Below are 26150 nucleotides of genomic sequence, written 5' to 3' on the forward strand. Positions count from 1 at the left end.
CAGGCCATAGCTACAGTTATACCTACAGTCTACAGCTACAGTTATACCTACAACCCATAGCTACAATTATACCTACAGTCCACAGCTACAGTTATACCAACAGCCCACAGCTAGTTATACCTACAGTCTACAGCTACAGTTATACCTACAGTCCACAGCTACAGTTATACCTACAGTCCATAGATACAGTTACACCTACAGTCCACAGCTACAGTTATACCTACAGTCCACAGCTACAGTTATACCTACAGCCCACAGCTACAGTTATACCTAGAGTCCACAGCTACAGTTATACCTACAGCCCACAGCTACAGTTCTACCTACAGTCTACAGCTACAGTTCTGCCTACAGTCCACAGCTACAGTTATACCTACAGTCCACAGCCACAGTTATACCTACAGACCACAGCTACAGTTATACCTACAGTCTACAGTTATACCTACAGGCCATAGCTACAGTTATACCTACAGTCTACAGCTATACCTACAACCCATAGCTACAGTTATAACTACAGTCCATAGCTACAGTTATACCTACAGACCACAGCTACAGTTATACCTACAGTCTACAGTTATACCTACAGGCCATAGCTACAGTTATACCTACAGTCTACAGCTACAGTTATACCTACAGACCACAGCTACAGTTATACCTACAGTCTACAGTTATACCTACAGTCTACAGTTATACCTACAACCCATAGCTACAGTTATACCTACAGTCCACAGCTACAGTTATACCTACAGCCCACAGCTACAGTTATACCTAGAGTCCACAGCTACAGTTATACCTACAGCCCACAGCTACAGTTATACCTACAGCCCACAGCTACAGTTATACCTACAGTCCATAGCTACAGCTACAGTTACACCTACAGTCCACAGCTACAGTTATACCAACAGCCCACAGCTACAGTTATACCAACAGCCCACAGCTACAGTTATAGATATACCTACAGGCCATAGCTACAGTTATACCTACAGTCCACAGCCACAGTTATACCTACAGACCACAGCTACAGTTATTCCTACAGTCTACAGTTATACCTACAGGCCATAGCTACAGTTATACCTACAGTCTACAGCTACAGTTATACCTACAACCCATAGCTACAATTATACCTACAGTCCACAGCTACAGTTATACCAACAGCCCACAGCTAGTTATACCTACAGTCTACAGCTACAGTTATACCTACAGTCCACAGCTACAGTTATACCTACAGTCCATAGATACAGTTACACCTACAGTCCACAGCTACAGTTATACCTACAGTCCACAGCTACAGTTTTACCTACAGTCCATAGATACAGTTACACCTACAGTCCACAGCTACAGTTATACCTACAGTCCATAGCTACAGTTATACCTACAGTCCACAGCTACAGTTATCCCTACAGTCCATAGATACAGCTACAGTTACACCTACAGTCCACAGCTACAGTTATACCTCCAGTCCATAGCTACAGTTATACCTAAAGTCCATAGCTACAGTTATACCTACAGTCCACAGCTACAGTTATACCTACAGTCTACAGCTACAGTTCTGCCTACAGTCTACAGCTACAGTTATACCTACAGTCCATAGCTACAGTTATACCTACAGTCCATAGCTACAGTTATACCTACAGTCCACAGCTACAGTTATACCTACAGTCTACAGCTACAGTTCTGCCTACAGTCCACATCTACAGTAATACCTACAGTCCATAGATACAGTTACACCTACAGTCCACAGCTACAGTTATACCTACAGCCCACAGCTACAGTTATGCCTACAGCTACAGTTATACCTAAAGTCTACAGCTACAGTTATACCTAAAGTCTACAGCTACAGTTATACCTACAGTCCATAGCTACAGCTACAGTTACACCTACAGTCCACGACTAAAGTTATACCTACAGGCCATAGCTACAGCTACAGTTACACCTACAGTCCACAGCTAAAGTTATACCTACAGGCCATAGCTACAGTTATACCTAGAGTCCATAGCTACAGCTACAGTTACACCTACAGTCCACAGCTAAAGTTATACCTACAGGCCATAGCTACAGTTATACATACAGTCCACGACTAAAGTTATACCTACAGGCCATAGCTACAGTTATACCTACAGTCCACAGCTACAGTTCTGCCTACAGTCCACAGCTACAGTTATACCTACAGTCTACAGCTACAGTTCTGCCTACAACCCTTAGCTACAGTTATACCTACAGCCCACAGCTACAGTTATACCTACAGCCCACAGCTACAGTTATAACTACAGTCCACAGCTACAGTTATACCTACAGCCCACAGCTACAGTTATACCTACAGCCCACAGCGACAGTTATACCTACAGTCCATAGCTACAGCTACAGTTACACCTACAGTCCACAGCTAAAGTTATACCTACAGGCCATAGCTACAGTTATACCTAGAGTCCATAGCTACAGCTACAGTTACACCTACAGTCCACAGTTAAAGTTATACCTACAGGCCATAGCTACAGTTATACATACAGTCCACGACTAAAGTTATACCTACAGGCCATAGCTACAGTTATACCTACAGTCCACAGCTACAGTTCTGCCTACAGTCCACAGCTACAGTTATACCTACAGTCTACAGCTACAGTTCTGCCTACAACCCATAGCTACAGTTATACCTACAGCCCACAGCTACAGTTATACCTACAGCCCACAGCTACAGTTATACCTACAGTCCACAGCTACAGTTATACCTACAGCCCACAGCTACAGTTCTGCCTACAACCCATAGCTACAGTTATACCTACAGTCCACAGCTACAGTTATACCAACAGCCCACAGCTACAGTTATACCTACAGTCCACAGCCAGAGATATACCTACAGTCCATAGCTACAGTTATACCTACAGCCCAAAACTACAGTTATACCTACAGTAGACAGCTACAGTTACACCTACAGTCTACAACTACAGTTATACCTACAGCCCACAGCGACAGTTATACCTATAGTCCATAGCTACAGCTACAGTTACACCTACAGTCCACGACTAAAGTTATACCTACAGGCCATAGCTACAGTTATACCTACAGTCTACAGCTACAGTTCTGCCTACAGTCCACAGCTACAGTTATACCTACAGTCCACAGCCACAGTTATACCTACAGACCACAGCTACAGTTATACCTAAAGTCTACAGTTATACCTACAGGCCATAGCTACAGTTATACCTACAGTCTACAGCTATACCTAGAACCCATAGCTACAGTTATACCTACAGTCCATAGCTACAGTTATACCTACAGACCACAGCTACAGTTATACCTACAGTCTACAGTTATACCTACAGGCCATAGCTACAGTTATACCTACAGTCTACAGCTACAGTTATACTTACAGACCACAGCTACAGTTATACCTACAGTCTACAGTTATACCTACAGTCTACAGTTATACCTACAACCCATAGCTACAGTTATACCTACAGTCCACAGCTACAGTTATACCTACAGCCCACAGCTTTAGTTATACCTAGAGTCCACAGCTACAGTTATACCTACAGCCCACAGCTACAGTTATACCTACAGCCCACAGCTACAGTTATACCTACAGCCCACAGCTACAGTTATACCTACAGTCCACAGCTACAGTTATACATACAGCCCACAGCTACAGTTATACCTACAGCCCACAGCTACAGTTATACCTACAGCCCACAGCTACAGTTATACCTACAGTCCATAGCTACAGCTATAGTTACACCTACAGTCCACAGCTACAGTTATACCAACAGCCCACAGCTACAGTTATACCAACAGCCCACAGCTACAGTTATAGATATACCTACAGGCCATAGCTACAGTTATAGTTATACCTACAGTCCACAGCCACAGTTATACCTACAGACCACAGCTACAGTTATTCCTACAGTCTACAGTTATACCTACAGGCCATAGCTACAGTTATACCTACAGTCTACAGCTACAGTTATACCTACAGACCACAGCTACAGTTATGCCTACAGTCTACAGCTACAGTTATACCTACAGTCTACAGCTACAGTTATACCTACAGACCACAGCTACAGTTATTCCTACAGTCTACAGTTATACCTACAGGCCATAGCTACATTTATACCTACAGTCTACAGCTACAGTTATACCTACAGACCACAGCTACAGTTATACCTACAGTCTACAGCTACAACCCAACGCAATTACCCAACACAGTTATGGCGTCAAGCCTTTGTGCACACTAAAAACATATGTGTACTGATTTGGAAACAGGCTTTTAATGTTATCTGGCATTATGTATTTATTGAGGAGGTGTGTGTGTGTGTGTGTGTGTGTGTGTGTGTGTGTGTGTGTGTGTGTGTGTGTGTGTGTGTGTGTGTGTGTGTGTGTGTGTGTGTGTGTGTGTGTGTGTGTGTGTGTGTGTGTGTGTGGTGTGTGTGTGGCATAGAGGCTGATTGATGTGTTATCTAAAGACCCTGTCCCTGCCATCTTTGTCGTTCTGCAGGCATTCCTATCCACACTGCAGTACTCTAACAGGCTACTGTTGCCTTTTCCAATCATCCAGGTCACCCGTGACACAAGTCAGTATTCGACGTCCATCCATGTCTGAGGACGTCGGGAGATGATGTGGAAACCGGCCTCTAGGGGCAACAGTGAGTGATGTTACCAAGTAGGTTTCTGTTTTGCTAGGATGTTGTTGCTATGGTGTTGTGGGCAGGGATGGTGGATGGGTATAAGAGTCTTCCTCTGATTCAGAAGGTTGCAAGTTGAAGACCAGCGATGGAAAGTTGTTTTTTATGTTTTTGTTTTAAGACTATCCCAAACCTTAACCCTCACCTCAACCAGTTAATGCCTAAACTTAACCTTAAACACTTCCAAATTTGACGTTTGGAACAACATTTGAAAAACATAGATGAATGTCTAAGACTAGTAGTTAGTAACTTCCGATATCCTCATTCATTCTTTAAATATTATACAAAGATAATGAAAATGTATTTATAAAAAAAAGTGAGTGTGTGCACAGGTGTGTTTGTCCCTTGAAACGCACACCACCATGTGTTTGTACAAGTGATGCAACAAAACCACATAGCCCATCTGTGTGTGTGTGTGTGTGTGTGTGTGTGTGTGTGTGTGTGTGTGTGTGTGTGTGTGTGTGTGTGTGTGTGTGTGTGTGTGTGTGTGTGTGTCCATGGAGAGGTAGTGTATGGTGGGCCAGGAGGAGAGGTAGTGTATGGTGGGCCAGGGGTAGAGGTAGTGTATGGTGGGCCAGGGGGAGAGGTAGTGTATGGTGGGCCAGGGGGAGAGGTAGTGTATGGTGGGCCAGGGGGAGAGGTAGTGTATGGTGGGCCAGGGGTAGAGGTAGTGTATGGTGGGCCAGGGGGAGAGGTATTGTATGGTGGGCCAGGAGGAGAGGTAGTGTATGGTGGGCCAGGAGGAGAGGTAGTGTATGGTGGGCCAGGGGGAGAGGTATTGTATGGTGGGCCAGGAGGAGAGGTAGTGTATGGTGGGCCAGGAGGAGAGGTAGTGTATGGTGGGCCAGGGGGAGAGGTAGTGTATGGTGGGCCAGGAGGAGAGGTAGTGTATGGTGGGCCAGGGGGAGAGGTAGTGTATGGTGGGCCAGGGGGAGAGGTAGTGTATGGTGGGCCAGGGGGAGAGGTATTGTATGGTGGGCCAGGAGGAGAGGTAGTGTATGGTGGGCCAGGGGGAGAGGTAGTGTATGGTGGGCCAGGGGGAGAGGTATTGTATGGTGGGCCAGGAGGAGAGGTAGTGTATGGTGGGCCAGGGGGAGAGGTAGTGTATGGTGGGCCAGGGGGAGAGGTATTGTATGGTGGGCCAGGAGGAGAGGTAGTGTATGGTGGGCCAGGAGGAGAGGTAGTGTATGGTGGGCCAGGGGGAGAGGTAGTGTATGGTGGGCCAGGGGGAGAGGTAGTGTATGGTGGGCCAGGGGGAGAGGTAGTGTATGGTGGGCCAGGGGGAGAGGTATTGTATGGTGGGCCAGGAGGAGAGGTAGTGTATGGTGGGCCAGGGGGAGAGGTAGTGTATGGTGGGCCAGGGGTAGAGGTAGTGTATGGTGGGCCAGGGGGAGAGGTAGTGTATGGTGGGCCAGGGGGACAGGTAGTGTATGGTGGGCCAGGGGTAGAGGTAGTGTATGGTGGGCCAGGGGGAGAGGTAGTGTATGGTGGGCCAGGGGGAGAGGTAGTGTATGGTTGGGCAGGGGGAGAGGTAGTGTATGGTGGGCCAGGGGGAGAGGTAGTGTATGGTGGGCCAGGGGGAGAGGTAGTGTATGGTGGGCCAGGGGTAGAGGTAGTGTATGGTTGGGCAGGGGGAGAGGTAGTGTATGGTTGGGCAGGGGGAGAGGTAGTGTATGGTGGGCCAGGGGGAGAGGTAGTGTATGGTGGGCCAGGGGGAGAGGTAGTGTATGGTGGGCCAGGGGGAGAGGTAGTGTATGGTGGGCCAGGAGGAGAGGTAGTGTATGGTGGGCCAGGGGGAGAGGTAGTGTATGGTGGGCCAGGGGTAGAGGTAGTGTATGGTTGGGCAACAGCCAGGGGAGTATGAGTAAAGGGATTTTGTCACCTGAATGTCTCGGAGCTATGACACCTCTTCACAGATCTCACAACTACCAGCTTCCTCCTCAACTCTCTCATCAACACTCATATGTTCACAAAGTTGGTGGCTAAGTCACAGTGCAGTCCCTTGGCTTTGAACCAGCTTATTAAGATAGCCTTATGAGACTATTCTGAAGACTATTACCACCATATAAGCCTTTTCAACGGGGTCATATGAAATAGTATAAATGCATAGCACACATGCATAACTCTGATTGGTAATGAGATGGGGTCATTTTGTTGCCTCATCCAATGAAACGCCCACTGATTGTCCTTACGTCAGAAGAAGTGAGAAATAGCACCGCTCCAATCTCCGCTCATCACTCTCTCCCCGAGACCTCCAATCAATCTGCAATAAAATAACGAGAGGACAGGAAGGACTTAAACGCTCCCTATCTCTCAGCAACTCACTCACTCACCCACTCAAACTAGCTAACTACATTAAGGGGTAGAAGTGGAGACGGCGGTGGTGGGGACTTTCTCTCACCCTCCCTCCCTTCCCTTTTCTTACATTTTGAAAGCTTAATAACATACAATTGGCTATCTGAGTGCAATCTGACGGTCAGGGCTATTTCCACTAGTTTTCCCCAGGCGAAAGGCTCTGTATCTCTGGATGTTAACCTGGTCGAGCCACAGGGTAGGTGGCTCTGGGGGGTATATCTGTGTCCCAAATGGCACCCTGGGATCTGGTCAAAAGTTGTACACTACTGTATATAGGGTACCCTCTGAGACACAACCTCAGTCTCACACTGTGTCTTCTCTCTCTCCCTCTGCCTCTCCCTCTCTCTCCCTCTCCCTCTCTCTCCCTCTCCCTCTCCCTCTCTCTCCCTCTCCCTCTCCCTCTCTCTCACCCACAGCGCTGGCACTCCTAGCCCCGGGCTATAGTGGTAATGTCATATTTTTATTTAATTAGGGTCTATTAAACATAATTAAATTGCTCTGAATCTTAAGACGGCTAAGTGGCAATATAAGGCAGTCGCTGAGCAAGGCTGCGTGTCCTGCTGATACTGGAGAGTAATAAAACTATTCAATTCAACCCTGGAGTGGTTCTACTTCAATGGCTGCCCTATATACTCATATATAACATTGACTTTCCTTACAGCAGGCCAGGTCAGGGGAGGAAGAGAATGACTACTGTAAAAGGGAATGGAATACGAGGTGATGCAGGTGTGGACGACATTTCTCTACGCTGAGGAGCATTTTTCTGTTCTTTTCTTTTTTTTCCCCTTGATAAGTATTTTGGATATCAAAGCGTTTTTTTTTTATCAACATCCTGAACGGAGTAGCGGCTGGGTTGTTGTGTACACCACTGCATTCTGCTTTCAGATATGCTCTGTGTTATGTTTCCTCCACAGACATAGTAAATAACAAAACAGGCTATTTCAGCCAGGTTGCTGTACTGCAAACACACTCCAGATGGCAGGGAGTGAGCACTAAGTCCCTCCCCTTCCTGTGTCAGAGCTGTCAGTCGCAGGGCAGGTGTGTAGTGTGGTGATGAGATGGTGTCTGATGGCTGGGTGAAGCAAGAGAGTGTGCAGCCTGTCAAAACAACACATCTATGTCTGCTAGGGAGTATCCCTTCTCTCACCCAGACACACATCAAACTGCTGTTTGGACGTGAAGACTTATCAGAACAGAGAGAGGCTGAGACAGAGGCCCTCGGAGCACAGAGATTGATAATGTTGTTCTGTTCACAATCAGCTGCTACTATTACTGTGGAAGCTCTCTCTCTCTCTCTCCCTCATTCCCTCCCTCCCTCCCTCCCTCCCTCCCTCCCTCAGAAGCTGCCAGATGGATGTATTTAAAGAGAGGAAAAAAACGAACAATTCGTGCCAAATTATCACTACTTAGAGAGCAAAGATACCACTTCTATTTTTTTTAAAGTAGTGTGTTTGTGTGTGTCTGTCTTCTTTCCCCTTTTCCATTTCATGTTGAGAACAAATGGAAGAGGAAAGGTTTAGCCTAAAAGAATACTTTACCCTGCTGGGAGGCAATTATGAATGGTGGTTGGCTGCAGGCTTGTGTTTAGCCCCACGCACAAACTGACATTCAAGCTTCTTAATCGCTTTCGGAGGACGACGCCTCTGTTCCTCGCCCTGCTTTCTATCTCTCACACCCCATTCTCTCTCGCTCTTGCCCTGTCTTTCACTCCCTCTCCATCTCTCGCTCTCTTTATCTCCCACTCTCTCACACTAATTTAAGGTACTCCTATAAAAACTGTAATAATATTTACAAAGGCACATTTCACCTGTCCTTACTTTAATCTTCCTTGATTATTCTCTAAATTAAACGCTAGCAAAAAAGTACTTATTACGTTAATCTTCTTGGATATATTTCATGTGTAAATTGTATAAGACTGTGAGAAGAACTTAGTAACATTAAATGCTACTGGTGTGGTTTAATTTGCTATTGGTGCTTCGCACATCAAATTTAACCTCTAATATGTTTTTCCTTTTTAATCTGAAAATAATTTCCAAGTTCTGTTATTAAAATAAATATTGTGCAATTAGATTTTTCACAAGCATAATTTATTTCTAAATGTAGAGTTGATTTCACAAAAATACTATGCAGTAAGATAGTATGTGGTAACATATTTACTTGGATAGTCCATCTGAAAATGCTCTGCAGACTATCAAATATGAATACTAAATCCCCTTTACGTGACCTCAAATTAACAATACCAATCAATTAGTGCACATGCCTGAGTACACTTCTCAAGGCAGGCTCCACGCAGCTGTGAGGTGTCATTAAGTCGTGGTCTATTTACAGTCTATTACCTCTCCCTCCTTGGAGAATAAGAGCACAACATTTAAAAAATAAATAAGATGAAGCTTAAATTTAAGACATATTTTGGACATGCCTCAAATGACCATATCAAATAGCTATTTGGTGTTTATGTAGCTAGCTCTATTAAAATAGATCAACTGTTAAACTGCACCTGCAGGGAGCTGCAGTGGAGTGCATTCTAAGGCAGAGAGGAAGGGACCTTCTGAGAGGTGTTGAGTTACACAGTGGTAACATATTGATGAAGTTCCCCTAAACACTAGTGTTTTACAGCACCGGCCAAATCGCAGAGCCCACACACACTGGAGTGCAGGAACATACACATGGATTCGCAGACTTGGGAGTGCATGACTCGGTGCAGAATAGTACCGTTCAGTACTAAAATACTATAAAGTAGCCATCAATCCTCTGTATTATATAAAATACCGCATTCGAGGCCAATATGAAAATATTCAGATAAACCTCCACATCTGTTCTCTGTCTGTAACGACGACCAGTCTGAATCAGGAATCAGTGTGGAGCCACTTCCTGATTATTAAGGGACATCTAAATACGTGTGATATCGTAGCAGTGGTGGCAAGGAATAAATCATCTTTGTTGCCGCGGGTTACCTTCACAAATAACCATTGCAGAAAGAAGGAAATGGAGACGGATGACAGAAAGAAGCAAGAGAGAAGAGAACAAGAAAAGCAAAAGAAAAGCTGTTATGATTAAGACTGAGTCGGTGTTATAAACCGCTCCCCTGCGTTGGTTTCCCCGCGGTAACTTTGTCCATCCCAGAATTTAAAAAAATGATGAGACCCATTTCCCCTGTGTTCCCTCTGGGTTTCTTTGTGGAGGACTTGGCTGTTGTGAAAGATAACTGTGGCGGAAAGGAGCTCTCTCTCCCCATGCCTCCAGCTGCTCTAAAGTAAAATGCCTCTTTACCCCACTGAATAGGAAACTACCTATTTTAATCCTGCTTCGTTTTTTCTCTTTCTTTGTGCCTATTTGAATCTTAATGAGCTTTTCACCTTTTAAGCAGATGGCTTAGGCTGGATTTCTCCATGAGAGTAGGGGTGAGTCTCTCTGTCACGTTTTGCACAATTTGTTTCAACTAGCCGAGTCCTTGAGGGGGTTTTAGGGCCTTGAGTGGGTAATGTGCTGTTTCTCCTCTCTCCTCTCCTCACGGCACCCACCCTAATGAAATCCGCTGAAGGAAAAAACAACTCTCCCTCTCTCTCCTTCTCTCACTATTCTCGCTCTCTAATTTGGGGCTGAGCACTAGCACAATCTCAACAGGAAGGCCCTGTCTGATTGCTACAGAGGTAAATGAGAGGAGAGAGAATGGGGGGGTCATCAGTTCTGGAGAGCTGTGTGACTGACAGACAGGCAGACAGACAGGCAGGCAGACAGACAGGCAGGCAGACAGACAGGCAGGCAGACAGGCAGGCAGGCAGACAGACAGACAGACAGACAGACAGACAGACAGACAGACAGACAGACAGACAGACAGACAGACAGACAGACAGACAGACAGACAGACAGACAGACAGACAGACAGACAGACAGACAGACAGACAGACAGACAGACAGACAGACAGACAGACAGGTTTATGTGTATGATGATTAAGTGCAAGTGAGAGAGACAGCGCAGGTCTGTGTGTGTTTAGAGAGACAGCGCAGGTCTGTGTGTGTTTAGAGAGACAGCGCAGGTCTGTGTGTGTTTAGAGAGACAGCGCAGGTCTGTGTGTGTTTAGAGAGACAGCGCAGGTCTGTGTGTGTTTAGAGAGACAGCGCAGGTCTGTGTGTGTTTAGAGAGACAGAGCAGGTCTGTGTGTGTGTGTGTGTGTGTGTGTGTGTGTGTGTGTGTGTGTGTGTGTGTGTGTGTGTGTGTGTGTGTGTGTGTGTGTGTGTGTGTGTGTGTGTGTGTGTGTGTGTGTGTGTGTGTGTGTGTGTGTGTGTGTACTGTGTATGTGTAACCTACCAGCCAGGACGCTCTCCTGCTTGGGGCAAATTCCTTTGGTCGGCGTCACCATCAGCCTCTCGTTCTCCGGTGTCACCTGGATTCCGATTTCCACCGGTTCCACCACTTTCCTCAGCTGGCAGTGGCCGTGGCGACCCTGGTTCTGCTGCTGCTGGTGGGGTGGGGAGGGGCTGCTGCGGTCAGCGGCCATCTTGTCGTAGCAGCCGTGGCCTTGCAGTGGGGTCTGGCACTGCTTCTTCTTGTGCTCGATGAAGAGCAGGATGTCTCCCAGGGGAAAGTTCATCTGACACTGGCCACAGGTGAGCAGGTCGTGGTCGACCAGACCCATGGCCAGGCTGTTTGATAGGCTGGGGTCCAGCAGGGCCGGGTGGGACAACAGGGGGTGAGGGTGAGGGAGGGTGAGGGAGTCAGACACGGACAGTCCGCCGTCCACATGGTCAGCCTCCGCCGCTGTGGGAGCAAGAGAGAAAATATTATAAATAGTGAGATTTGTTCTGTGGAAGTGTAGAACAGAGCTCTGGGGTATAGAACTGTCTGCATTGCTGTGGAGTCAGTGCTTTTCTGTTCTCCCTGATTGCTACAACCACCACACACCTGGCAGAGCCCTCCCTGAATGTGTCATCTTACATACGCACGTACGCGCTCTCACACACACAGAGCGGCGAGCGGCGGACATTTTGATAAATCTGCATGTGTGGCACAGAGACCAAGCAGAAAAGTAGGTGCTATTAATATTCAACAGAGAACTGGAGATGATGGAAGTGATAGAGAGTAATAGAGAGAGACAGAGAGAGAGAGAGAGAGAGAGAGAGAGAGAGAGAGAGAGAGAGAGAGAGAGAGAGAGAGAGAGAGAGAGAGAGAGAGAGAGAGAGAGAGAGAGAGAGAGAGAGAGAGAGTCCCACACCTGGAGGAGCCACAGCCCAGCAGGCAGAGCTACGCACAGGCTGTGAGAGGAGCAACTGGCCCAGCCCCCACCAACCAAATGAGTGACATTAAACAAATGCTGAGTCTACTATGCTCACATGTGATGGGCCGAGGGTCATGGTAAGATGAGCACAAGAACTCCACCATTCTCACACTACATCCACCAAAGTGGCATGACACAAATTCTATCTTAAATGATAAACAAATCACATTTGCAAAATAAGAGTTTACTTTAATTGAAAAATCCTATTTTAATGGTTCTTCTTGGATTGTGAGTGTTTGTCTCATTTTGAAAGGTAAAGAAAAGATCCAACAACGTCCAACAACGTTGCATGTTGGAATATACAAGGATTGAAGTCCTCTGCTTTTGGGCTAAAGAGCAGAAACCCAGACTTCCTGAAAGAAATTGATGATGTTGATATTTTAGTACTACAGGAAACATGGTGCAGAGGTGATGTTTCCACTGGCTGTCCACTAGGTTATAGGGAGATAATCATACCATCCACTAAATTAAAAGGAATCAAACAGGGCAGAGACTCAGGGGGATTGCTAATATGGTATAAATCTGAACTAATTAATTCAATCGAATTGATCAAAACAGGAGAATTCTTTATCTGGTTAAAAATCAACAAGGAGGCTATCTTGACAGATAAAAACGTCTTCCTCTGTGCCACATACATTCCCCCCTCAGAGTCACCCTACTTCAACGAAGAGAGCTTCTCCATTCTAGAGGGAGAGATTAGTCACTTTCAGGCCCAAGGCAACGTACTGGTCTGTGGAGACCTGAATGCTAGAATAGCAGAAGAACAAGACACTATTAACAGTCATGGGGATAAACACCTACCAGGAAGCAATAACCTTTCCCTCCCCACATACCCCCACAGAAACAACTATGACAAAGTGAAAAACAAAAATGGATTACAGCTCCTGAGGCTCTGTCGAACACTGGGTCTGTACATAGTCAATGGCAGGCTGAGAGGAGACTCTTTTGGTAGGTACACCTACAGCTCATCCCTTGGCAGCAGCACTGTAGACTACTTCCTCACCGACCTAAACCCAGAGTCTCTCAGAGCCTTCACAGTCAGCCCACTAACACCTCTCTCAGACCACAGTAAAATCACAGTGTATCTGAGAAGAGCAGAACCCAACCATGAAGCATCATGGCCCAATAAATTACATGGTACTAAACAAGCCTATAGATGGAGTGCAAACAGTACAGACATCTACCAAAAAGCAATTAGTAGCCAAAAAATACAATATCTCCTGGACAACTTTTTAGCCTTAACATTCTCCTTCAGCAATGAAGGTGTAAATTTGGCCGTTAGGAACATAAACTTTATATTTGACAAATTAGCCTCCTTGGCTAATCTAAAGAAGCATAAGAGCAAACCAAAAATAACAGATAATGAAAAATGGTTTGATAATGATTGCAAAAATCTAAGAAAGTCATTGAGAAATATATCTAATCAAAAACACAGAGAACCAGACAACAAAAATATACGCCTTCAATATGGGGAAACACTGAAGCAATACAAACGCACCCTAAGAACAAAAAAGGAACAGCACATTAGAAATCAGCTGGATGGAATTGAGGAATCCATAGAATCAAACCACTTCTGGGAGAATTGGAATAAATTAAACAAACCTCATCATGAGGAGTTGGCTATCCAAAATGGGGATATGTGGAGAAATCACTTTGCAAACCTCTACAGCAATATAACAAAGAGCCCAGAACAAAAAGATATACAAGAAAAATTACAAATCCTTGAATTAGCAGTCAAAGACTATCAGAATCCTGTGGATACCCCAATTACAGAAGAAGAATTATTGGAAAAAATATGCAATCTCCAACCCAAAAAGGCCTGTGGTGCTGATGGGATTTTAAATGAAATGATCAAATATACAGACCACAAATTCAAATTGGCTATACTCAAACTCTTCAACATTATCCTCACTGCAGGTATTTTCCCCGATATTTGGAACCAGGGACTGATCACACCAATCTATAAAAATGGAGACAAATTTGACCCAAATAATTACAGAGGAATATGCGTTAACAGCAACTTGGGGAAAATTCTCTGCAGTATTATAAATAGCAGACTACATCATTTCCTTGACGAACACAACGTCCTGAGCAGAAGCCAGATTGGATTTCTAAAAAATTATCGTACAACAGACCACATTTACACCCTCCACACTCTAATTGATAAACAAGTTAACCAAAACAAAGGCAAAATCTACTCGTGTTTTGTAGATTTCAAGAAAGCATTTGATTCAATTTGGCACGAAGGTCTTTTTTATAAACTAATAGAAAGTGGTATTGGAGGGAAAACATATGATTTTATTAAATCAATGTACACTAAAAACAAATGTGCGGTTAAAATTGGCAACAAGCAAACAGACTTATTCTCTCAGGGGCGGGGAGTGAAACAGGGCTGCCCAATAAGTCCAACATTATTTAACATCTACATGAATGAATTGGCAAAAACATTAGAAGAATCGACAGCACCTGGTATCACCCTACACAACACTGAAATCAAGTGTCTGCTGTACGCAGATGACCTGGTGCTGCTGTCTCCCACTAAAGAGGGGTTACAGCAACACCTAGATCATCTTCACAGGTTCTGTCAGACTTGGGCTCTGACCGTTAACCTAAAAAAAACAAATATAATGATATTCCAAAAAAGGTCCGGAAATAAGGATGACAAATATAAATTCTATTTGGACACAGTTCTATTAGAACACACCAAAAACTACACATATCTAGGACTAAATATCAGCAACACAGGTAGCTTTCACATGGCTGTGAATGAGCTGAGAGACAAAGCAAGAAGAGCATTCTATGCCATTAAAAGGAACATCAAAATTGAAATTCCAATTAGAATCTGGCTCAAAATTTTTCAATCAGTTATAGAACCAATTGCTCTATATGGCAGTGAAGTATGGGGTCCACTCTCTAATAATGAATTTACTAAATGGGACAAACATCCAATTGAAGTATTGCATGCAGAGTTTTGCAAGACTGTATTGCAAGTACAAAGAAAAACTCCAAATAACGCATGTAGGGCAGAATTGGGCCAATATCCCCTCCTCATTCGAATAGAAAAAAGAGCCATCAAATTTTACAACCATCTAAAAACAAGTGACCCTAAAACATTCCATCACACAGCTCTACAATGTCAAGAGATGAAACCAGAGAAGAGTCCCCTCAGCCAGCTGGTTCTGAGGCTCAGTTCACCAACCCAAACCAACCCCATAGAGCCTCGGGACAGCCCTCAGAAAATCTGGCCCAACCAAATCATCACAAAACAAAAAGAAAAATATATAACCTATTGGAAAGACACCACAAAAAATCAAAGTAAACTTCAATGCTATTTGGCTCTAAACAGACAGTACATGGTGGCAGACTATCTGACCACTGTGACTGATAGAAAACTGAGGAAAACATTGACTAGGTACAGACTCAGTGAGCACAGTCTGGCTATAGAGACCGGTCGTCACAGACAAACCTGGCTGCCCAGGGAGGACAGGCTGTGCTCACTCTGCTCCAGGGGAGAGGTAGAGACAGAAGTGCATTTCCTACTACACTGTGACAAATACTCAGACCTAAGAGCATATTTCTTTCCCAAAATTATAATTCAATACAAAGAATTTGAAACTATAAAAGATGAAGAAAAATTCAAATATTTGTTGGGTGAAAAGCCAAAATGTGCAGTTTTGGCAGCCAAATATGTGTCCTCCTGCCATAGCCTGAGGGACAGCCAGTGAAAAATGCAAAGTAATGTTGATAATATTTCCCATTTAGCTTAGTTTTGCTTTGTCTTTCGTACCAGGTCATGTGTCTTCTCAGTCATGTTGACACTGGTCTACTACTGTTGCTTTAATGTATTGTTGTTCTGATTAATATTGTTGTTGTAGCTGTTATTAATGGTAATCCCATGTCCACTACTACTATTATTATTACTGTTAGTCCCACCATTTATTTATATATAAATATATATATATTTTGTGTATATATATACATATATATTTTATTTAAATTTTTCGATATGTATACTTTGACAATGTAAGTAATAATAACTTGCCATGTCAATAAAGTCAATTGAATTGAATTGAATTGAGAGAGAGAGAGAGAGAGAGAGAGAAAGAAAGACAGACAGACAGACAGACAGACAGACAGACAGACAGACAGACAGACAGACAGACAGACAGACAGACAGACAGACAGACAGACAGACAGACAGACAGACAGACAGACAGACAGACAGACCGAGAAAGAGAGAGAGAGGGAAAGACAGAGAGAGAGAGAGAGAGAGAGAGGGAGACAGAGACAGAGAGAGAGAGAGAGAGAGAGAGAGAGAGAGAGAGAGAGAGAGAGAGAGAGAGAGAGAGAGAGAGAGAGAGAGAGAGAGAGAGAGAGAGAGAGAGAGAGAGAGAGAGAGAGAGAGAGAGAGAGAGAGAGAGAGAGAGAGAGAGAGAGAGAGAGAGAGAGAGAGAGAGAGAGAGAGAGAGGAGTATTTGCCACGACCATGAAAGCATGAAGCTCTGCAGATCTACTGGCTGATTCTGTCACCTATATAAACAAGAGACCACAGAACACAGAACATGCTCTTAGGCCCTATACTCTCTCTCTCTTCCTCCTCTCCCTCTTTACCCCCTTCCTCTCATTGCATCCATTTTGAAATCTCATTCTCACCTTTCAACACGCGGCTACAATCGCCTCTTTGTAGTCCTAGGCTCTCGCTTGGTGTTGCCACCTTCAGCGTAGGCGACAGAGCCCTGACAAAAAGCCCACCAGGGACGTGCTATACGTCTACCAGTTAGACACACACACACTACTGTTGCTGTTCTATTTGACAGTTTACCCCCCCCCCCCTCCCCCCTTGAGCTGAGCAGAGCGTCTCTCTACTGTACTACGGCTGCTGTGTTGTACTGTGGTGCTCAGGTTCAGGTTCAAGCGGGCAGACAACATGTTTGTAGATACGTGGGGGTGTATATAAACTGTGATGCTATCGCCACGACAGTCATAGGTAAGATGTTATCCTCACACACATACACCAGTGGCGCAGAGTAAAAGGGAGAGAGAGAGAGAGGGAGAGAGGAGTCAAGGAGAGAGGTAAATTGGTACGCAGGAGAGAAGCTGGGGGTGGGGACAGAGGTAAAGACAGGGGTTAGAGTCAGTGGAAACGACTGAGAGAAAGAGAGAGAGATAAAAGAGGTAGAGGTAGTGTGGGGGAGAGAACCACTGGTAGAGAGAGGTAGATAGAGAGAGGAGGTAGAGGTAGTGTGGGGGAGAGAGCCACTGGTAGAGAGAGGTAGATAGAGAGAGGAGGTAGAGGTAGTGTGGGGGAGAGAGCCACTGGTAGAGAGAGGTAGATAGAGAGAGGAGGTAGAGGTAGTGTGGGGGAGAGAGCCACTGGTAGAGAGAGGTAGATAGAGAGAGGAAGTAGAGGTAGTGTGGGGGAGAGAGCCACTGGTAGAGAGAGGTAGATAGAGAGAGGAGGTAGAGGTAGTGTGGGGGAGAGAGCCACTGGTAGAGAGAGGTAGATAGAGAGAGGAGGTAGAGGTAGTGTGGGGGAGAGAGCCACTGGTAGAGAGAGGTAGATAGAGAGAGGAGGTAGAGGTAGTGTGGGGGAGAGAGCCACTGGTAGAGAGAGGTAGATAGAGAGAGGAGGTAGAGGTAGTGTGGGGGAGAGAGCCACTGGTAGAGAGAGGTAGATAGAGAGAGGAGGTAGAGGTAGTGTGGGGGAGAGAGCCACTGGTAGAGAGAGGTAGATAGAGAGAGGAGGTAGAGGTAGTGTGGGGGAGAGAGCCACTGGTAGAGAGAGGTAGATAGAGAGAGGAGGTAGAGGTAGTGTGGGGGAGAGAGCCACTGGTAGAGAGAGGAAGATAGAGAGAGGAGGTAGAGGTAGTGTGGGGGAGAGAGCCACTGGTAGAGAGAGGTAGATAGAGAGAGGAGACGGACCCACTGGTTACCCTCTAGGTTACAGAGAGCTGGTAGTCCCATTCCCCAAACAACCAGGTGTGAAACAGGGAAGGGATTCAGGGGGTATGCTAATTTGGTATAGAGCAGACCTAACTCACTCCATTAAATTAATCAAAACAGGAACATTTCACATTTGGCTAGAAATTCAAAAGGAAATGATCTTAACAGAGATCTGTGTGCTACCTATACCCCCCCCCCCCCCTCCACACTAGAATCCCCATGTTTAATGAAGACAGCTTCTCCATCCTGGAGGGGGAAATCAATCATTTACAGGCCCAGGGACATGTACTAGTCTGTGGCAGCCTAAATGCCAGAACTGGACAAGAACTTGACACCCTCAGCACACAGGGGGACAAACACCTGCCTGGAGGTGACAGCATTCCCTCCCTCATATGACACTTAGGCACAACTATGACAACTTAACCAACAAAAGCGGGTCACAACTCCTGCAGCTCTGTCGCACGCTGGGTATGTACATAGTCAATGGTAGGCTTCGAGGGGACTCCTATGGTAGGTACACCTATAGCTTATCTCTTGGCAGTAGTACTGTAGACTACTTTATCACTGACCTCAACCCAGAGTCTCTCAGAGCATTCAGTCAGCCCACTGACACCCTATCATACCCCAGCAAAATCACAGTCTACTTGAACAGAGCAATACTCAATCATGAGGCATCAAAGCCAAAGGAACTGAGTAATATTAAGAAATTATATCGATGGAAACCGACCAAAAAACAATTAGTCAACAACAAATTCAATCCCTTTTAGACAACTTCCTGGACAAAACGTTCCACTGTAATAGTGAAGGTGTAAATTTGGCAGTAGAAAATGTTAACAATATATTTGACCTCTCAGCTTTCCTATCAAATCTAAACATTTCAAACAGAAAACTGAAGAAAATGAACAACAATTACAAATGGTTTGATGGAGAATGCAAAAACCTAAGAAAGAAATTGAGAAACCTGTCCAACCAAAAACATAAGGTGGGGATAAACCACTTCTCCAATCTTTTTGGCTCTATAACAAAGAACAAACAGCAAAAACATATACATGATCAAATACAAATCTTAGAATCAACTATTAAAGCTTACAGGAACCAACTGAATTCTCCAATTACCTTGAATGAACTACAGGACAAAATAAAAACCCTCCAACTCAAAAAAGACTCGTACATTTCCTCAGTGAAAACAATGTACTGAATAAATGTCAAACTGTCTTTTTAACAAATTATCGTACGACAGACCACATATTCACACCCTAATTGACAAACAAATAAACCAAAACAAAGGCAAAGTCTCCTCGTCAACAGTGAAGAGTCGACTCTGGGATGCTGGCCTTCTTGGCAGAGTTCCTCTGTCCAGTGTTTGTGTTCTTTTGCCCATCTTAATGTTTAATTTTTATTGGCCAGTCTGAGATATGGCTTTTTCTTTGCAACTCTGTCTAGAAGGCCAGCATCCCGGAGTCGCCTCTTCACTGTTGACATTGAGACTGGTGTTTTGCGCATACTATTTAATGAAGCTGCCAGTTGAGGACTTGTGAGGATTCTGTTTCTCAAACTAGACACTCCAATGTACTTGTCCTCTTGCTCAGTTGTGCACCAGGGCCTCCCACTACTCTTTCTATTCTGGTTAGAGCCAGTTTGCGCTGTTCTGTGGTGGGAGTAGTACACAGCATTGTACGAGATCTTCAGTTTCTTGTCAATTTCTCGCATGGAATAGCCTTCATTTCTCAGAACAAGAATAGACTGACGAGTTTCAGAAGAAAGTTCTTTGTTTCTAGCCATTTTGAGCCTGCTGATGCTCCAGATACTCAACTAGTCTAAAGAAGGACAATTGTATTGATTATTTAATTAGCACAACAGTTTTCAGCTGTGCTAACATAATTGCAAAAGGGTTTTCTAATGATCAATTAGTCTTTTAAAATGATACACTTGGATTAGCTAACACAACGTGCCATTGGAACACAGGAATGATGGTTGCTGATAATGGGCCTCTGTACGCCTATGTAGATATTACATTAATCAAGCTACAATAGTCATTTACAACATTAACAATGTCTACACTGTATTTCTGATCAATTTGATGTTATTTTAATGGACAAACAATGTGCGTTTCTTTCAAAAACAAGGACATTTCTAAGTGACCCCAAACTTTTGAACGGTAGTGTATTTATCAACGAATTGGCGAGGGCACTAGAACAGTCTGCAGCACCCGGCATCACCCTACTAGAATCTGAAGTCAAATGTCTACTGTTTGCTGATGATCTGGTACTTCTGTCATCAACCAAGGAGAGGCTACAGCAGCACCTAGATCTTCTGCACAGATTCTGTCAGACCTGGTCCCTGACAGTAAATCTCAGTAAGACAAAAATAATGGTGTTCCAAAAAAGGTCCAGTCGCCAGGACAACAAATACAAATTCCATCTAGACACCGTTGCCCTGCAGCACAACAAACGATACATACCTCGGCCTAAACATCAGCACCACAGGTAAATTCCACAAAGCTGTGAATGAACTGACGTAAGAATCAAAAGGAACATCAAATTTGACATACCAATTAGGATCTGGCTAAAAATACTTTAAAATACTTGAATCAGTTATAGAACCCATTGCCCCTTATGGTTGTGAGGTTTGGGGTCCACTCACCAACCAAGAATTCACAAAATGAGGCAAACACCAAATTGAGACTCTGCATGCAGAATTCTGCAAAAATATCCTCAGCGTACAACGTAAAACACCAGATAATGCATGCAGGGCAATTAGGCCGATACCAGCTAATTATCAAAATCCAGAAAAGAGCCGTTAAATTCTACCACCACCTAAAAGGAAGCAATCCCAAACCTACCATAACAAAGCCATCACCTACAGAGAGATGAAGGACAGCAGCACAATTAGACCCAACCAAATCATGAGAAAACAAAAAGATAATTATTTCCAATGTGTCTAGAAATTAACAAAAAAACAGAGCAAACTATTTGGCCCTAAACAGAGAGTACACAGTGGCAGAATACCTGACCACTGACTCAAAATTAAGGAAATCTTTGACTATGTACAGACTCAGTGAGCATAGCCTTGCTATTGAGAAAGGCTGCCGTAGGCAGACCTGGACCTCAAGAGAAGATAGGCTATGTGCACACTGCCCACAAAATGAGGTGGAAACTGAGCTGCACTTCCTAACCTCCTTCCAAATGTATGACCATATGAGAGACACATATTTCCCGACCCACAAAGAATTCGAATACAAATCCAATTTTGAATAACTCCCATATCTACTGGGTGAAATACCACAGTGTGCCATCACAGCAGCAAGATTTGTGACCTGTTGCCACAATAAAAGGGCAACCAGGGAAGAACAAACACCATTGTAAACACAACCCATATTTATGTTTATTTATTTTCCCTTTTGTACTTTAACCATTTGCACATCATTACAACATTGTATATATACATAATATGACATTTGTAATGTCTTTATTATTTTGGAACTTCTGTGAGTGTAATGTTTACTGAGGTAGTGTGAGGGGGGATGGAGCCACTGGTAGAGAGAGGTAGATAGAGAGAGGGTAGAGGTGTGAGCCCCTAGAGCGCTGCTCAGGTAGCCCTGTTTACATGTCCTCCAGGACTCTCTCTCTCCACTCATTGTAGATGATGGATCACCAGCAGGCTGTGCGTCCTTCTGCCATTTGTCAACGCTCCAAATTATAAATGCAGACAGATGTGTAATGTCAAACTGAGCGCAGGCCTCTTGATTTACTGTATGATCCACCGTTAGCATGGGTTTATTTTAGCTCATGTTTATTTTTAACAGAAACAGCCAGAATGGGTTCAAAACATCATCCTAAATGATTAGCACAGTAAAATTGTATACAGGACATTAATTGGATAGAAATTCTGTGTTTATTTTAAACATTTTATAACATATAATATGATAAATGATTATTATTTACTAACATACCTATGCAGTAAGAAGAAGAAGTAGAAAAAGAAGTAGAAGAAGAAGTAGAAGTAGAAGAAGAAAAGCCGATATTGCTTTCCTGTGATGTAAAGGAGCCATTGCCTGATCTGGGCAGGATGACCTTGTAGTGGAGGAGATGGGGACAGGAGGGACACTTTGCTTCAGCTTCTCTTTGCCAGCATCATGTCTACATGCATGTAGCATTACTGTCTACATGCAACCATTGCGTTGTATGATCACACTCAGGAGGATAACATCAGCTGTGTGTGTGCGTGTGTGCGACAGAGACCCGATGTGACCTGCAGACATAGGCAGGTGTGCATCAAATTAGGCTGCAGTGGTTCTCTTATGTAAATGAACAGGCCACTGAGATCAGAACACACACACGCGCACAGCTATTAACAATAGTGCACTCTGCTGACCTAGTTGACCACCCCATGCCTCAGCTCCTGAACTCTCCATATGCACTCTGCTGACCTAGTTGACCACCCCATGCCTCAGCTCCTGAACTCTCCATATGCACTCTGCTGACCTAGTTGACCACCCCATGCCTCAGCTCCTGAACTCTCCATATGCACTCTGCTGACCTAGTTGACCACTCCATGCCTCAGCTCCTGAACTCTCCATATGCACTCTGCTGACCTAGTTGACCACTCCATGCCTCAGCTCCTGAACTCTCCATATGCACTCTGCTGACCTAGTTGACCACCCCATGCCTCAGCTCCTGAACTCTCCATATGCACTCTGCTGACCTAGTTGACCACCCCATGCCTCAGCTCCTGAACTCTCCATATGCACTCTGCTGACCTAGTTGACCACCCCATGCCTCAGCTCCTGAACTCTCCATATGCACTCTGCTGACCTAGTTGACCACCCCATGCCTCAGCTCCTGAACTCTCCATATGCACTCTGCTGACCTAGTTGACCACCCCATGCCTCAGCTCCTGAACTCTCCATATGCACTCTGCTGACCTAGTTGACCACCCCATGCCTCAGCTCCTGAACTCTCCATATGCACTCTGCTGACCTAGTTGACCACCCCATGCCTCAGCTCCTGAACTCTCCATATGAAATATGACGGCCTGTTTCTGATAATGACGTTTGGTGAATTCATTGTTCTATTAATTTAAAAAAATTAAAAAATGAAGATAATTTGTCATTTAAATATTCAAATTTTCCTTTCAATGAATAAAGGTGTACTAAATACAAGCCCTCGCATAACATGAGTCTCATAGTGGCAGTCACAAGGGATATGTGAGACAACCGTAATGTATGTCTTTGCACTGCATTGTGGGAGCTGCGGTCTATTTCCTGATGTGAGTCGGGAGAGGTGTGACAGGAAGTGACTGAAGACAGCTCAACACTCTCTTCCTGATCAGGACCAGTGAATCACGGCCTAGTCAATGTTGCTCTCTAATAGGTGTTACTCACAGCAGACCAAATATTGATACCAGAAAGGTCTGGGTCTTATAGACTAAATCAGTGGTGTTAGTGGAGACTGGGCTAACAGGGCTCTGGACTCTAGAAGACTGGCATGAGTCAACAAAGAAACATTGTTCTCTCATCCATTAACAGCAACCGTTCCCAAAACACAGGCTAATAAAACCCATCCATTGAGGAGAAGCAGGACAGAAATGAAAGCAATATGGCATTGTTTGTCTAACTGTCACCTGACCAAGTACTGGTTCAAAATCCAAGACAGGCAGCCCTATTCCCGACGCACCTTGGTACACTCACACACACTGTCGTCCACGAAACCCATTTGCTACCACCCCCGACAACCATGCTGTCACCTAGGTAACATTACGTGTCATTTATCCCTCTGATCCCTAAGAAAATGTCACATGTTATTCATCTTCATCCAGTACACAGGAGGTCTGTGTCGCAAATAGCACCCTATTCTCTATATAGGGCACTACTTTTGACCAGGACCAATGTGGCTTTGGTCAAAAGTATTGCACTATATAGGGAATTGGTTGCCCATTGGGACACAACCTACAGACTAGGGGGAAGATAGGGAGAAAGAGAGAGAGGATGATATCTGCATAGTGAGGTTTAAAAAGGACTTATTCCTATAGAGCTTGTACTGAGATATGTTCTATACAGTGGGTCTAATGCCCACTGAAGACTCAAGGTATTTGACTTGTACTGAAGTAGGTGTTTTTTTTAAAGAAAATAAAGTAACATTGAAATAAAATGTCTATTTGTTTTCTAACTGACAGATTCTTTGTGGTTTTTCTCTCCGAGACGCATCATTAGCAGGTCTTGCTAGGTTGCTGCTCAGATGGCTTGGCGTGCGTCTGGGTCTCTCTGAGGAAATGACAGAAAGGAAGAAGCGCTTGACTTTGGCCTAATTGACCGAATAAGGCTGGCTGAGTCTGAGGGGGCTTTGGTCAAACGTAGTGCACTATAGAAGGAGTAGGGCTCCATTTGGGTCAGAGAACATACTAAAGGCGTTTCCAGTAGTGTGTGTAAAGCCCAAAAACACAAAGCATACTGAGCGTCTAACAATGACAAGCCACAATGCAACAGAAGCCTTCACAATCCAGCAACCAGCCAGCTCATTGAAGAGCAACACATATTTTTTAATTTCAGAGACACTCCACTCAAAAGTGTTTCTCTCAAAGGGGAGTGGAATTGCTGCTGACAGGTATTTGGCCAATCAGATTGTGTGTCTCGCTGGCGAGCGGCAAGCCCAGAAAAAAGGCCCACAGATTTGGTTATATAATATGGCCCGGGGAGTGTGTCAATATTCTACGCTAACTTTTGCCATAGTAATAATCTGGGTGATGAGAGATGTGATGTTAATATCTTGGGGTAAAGTGTTCCACTGCTTTCCTCCTTCCTCCTTCCTTTCGTTTGCTCGTCGCTACAAACATACTTTTAATAAAGCAAGACTGTTCACATTCCACACTGCAAATAAACCCTGAAGATAACAACCCCCTATTCACACATACAAATGTGGTAACATTTCAACTCTACAATGCTTTTCAACCTCTCTCTCTCTCTCTCTCTCTCTCTCTCTCTCTCTCTCTCTCTCTCTCTCTTTCTCTTTCTCTCTTTCTCTCCCCTCTCTCTTTCTCTCCCCTCTCCCCTCTCTCCTCTCTCTCTCTTTCTCTCTTTCTCTCCCTCTCTCTCTCTCTCCTCTCTCTCTCTCTCTCTCTCTCTCTCTTTCTCTTTCTCTCTTTCTCTCCCCTCTCTCTTTCTCTCCCATCTCTCCTCTCTCTCTCTCTCTCTCTTTTTCTCTTTCTCTCCCCTTTCTCCCCTCTCTCCCCTCTCTCCCCTCTCTCCCCTCTCTCTCTCTCTCTCTCTCTCTCTCTCTCTCTCTCTCTCTCTCTCTCTCTCCCTCTCTCCCCTCTCTCCCTCTCTCCCTCTCTCTCTCTCTCTCTCTCTCTCTCTCTCTCTCTCTCTCTCTCTCTCTCCCCTCTCTCCCCTCTCTCCTCTCTCTCTCTCTCTCTCTCTCTCTCTCTCTCTCTCTCCCCTCTCTCCCCTCTCTCCCCTCTCTCTCCTCTCTCTCCCTCTCTCTCTCTCTCTCTCTCTCTCTCTCTCTCTCTCTCTCTCTCTCTCTCTCTCTCTCTCTCTCTCCCCTCTCTCCCCTCTCTCCCCTCTCTCTCTCTCTCTCTCTGCACACGTACTTTTTGACTGATTTCATTTATTTTTTTACTGGCACCATAAACGTTCTCATTTAAATCATGAAAGCTCCTCTAATTCTGTCCAGATAGAAAGATCTCCTCTGGGCCAATTAAGACCATTCATAATGGTGCTGCTACATCTGTGCTACACGGGGAATGGGGTTAAGGAAGGCGTCTGGGGTAGCAATGAAAGCCAGAGGAAATACCTAATCAAACTGTAAAAGACAGAGTTGACTGTTTGCTCACTATTTCCCTCTACACCGTGCTATGCTGCTCGGCTCTCAACAAGGCTGCATGTTTGTGGCTGAGGATGCAGACA

The 26150-nt window shown here is 44.7% G+C and overlaps 1 protein-coding gene across 4 annotated transcripts in view; it reads right to left on the reverse strand.

The window, feature by feature from the left end:
• The window catches only part of LOC139563443 (B-cell lymphoma/leukemia 11B-like), a 116826-nt gene that overhangs the window by 75334 nt on the left and 15342 nt on the right, over positions 1-26150 (reverse strand). For all 4 annotated transcript variants that reach the window (XR_011672563.1, XM_071382119.1, XM_071382120.1 and 1 more), the window contains exon 2: positions 11338-11787. Coding sequence is in view for 3 of the 4 variants with exons in the window: in XM_071382119.1 (XP_071238220.1) it covers positions 11338-11787 (450 nt within the window). In the remaining variant the exon portion in view is untranslated. The remainder of the gene's footprint in view (positions 1-11337; positions 11788-26150) is intronic.

This window comes from Salvelinus alpinus, chromosome 34 (assembly GCF_045679555.1).
Source record: "Salvelinus alpinus chromosome 34, SLU_Salpinus.1, whole genome shotgun sequence".
In the NCBI taxonomy this organism is placed as follows: domain Eukaryota; kingdom Metazoa; phylum Chordata; class Actinopteri; order Salmoniformes; family Salmonidae; genus Salvelinus; species Salvelinus alpinus.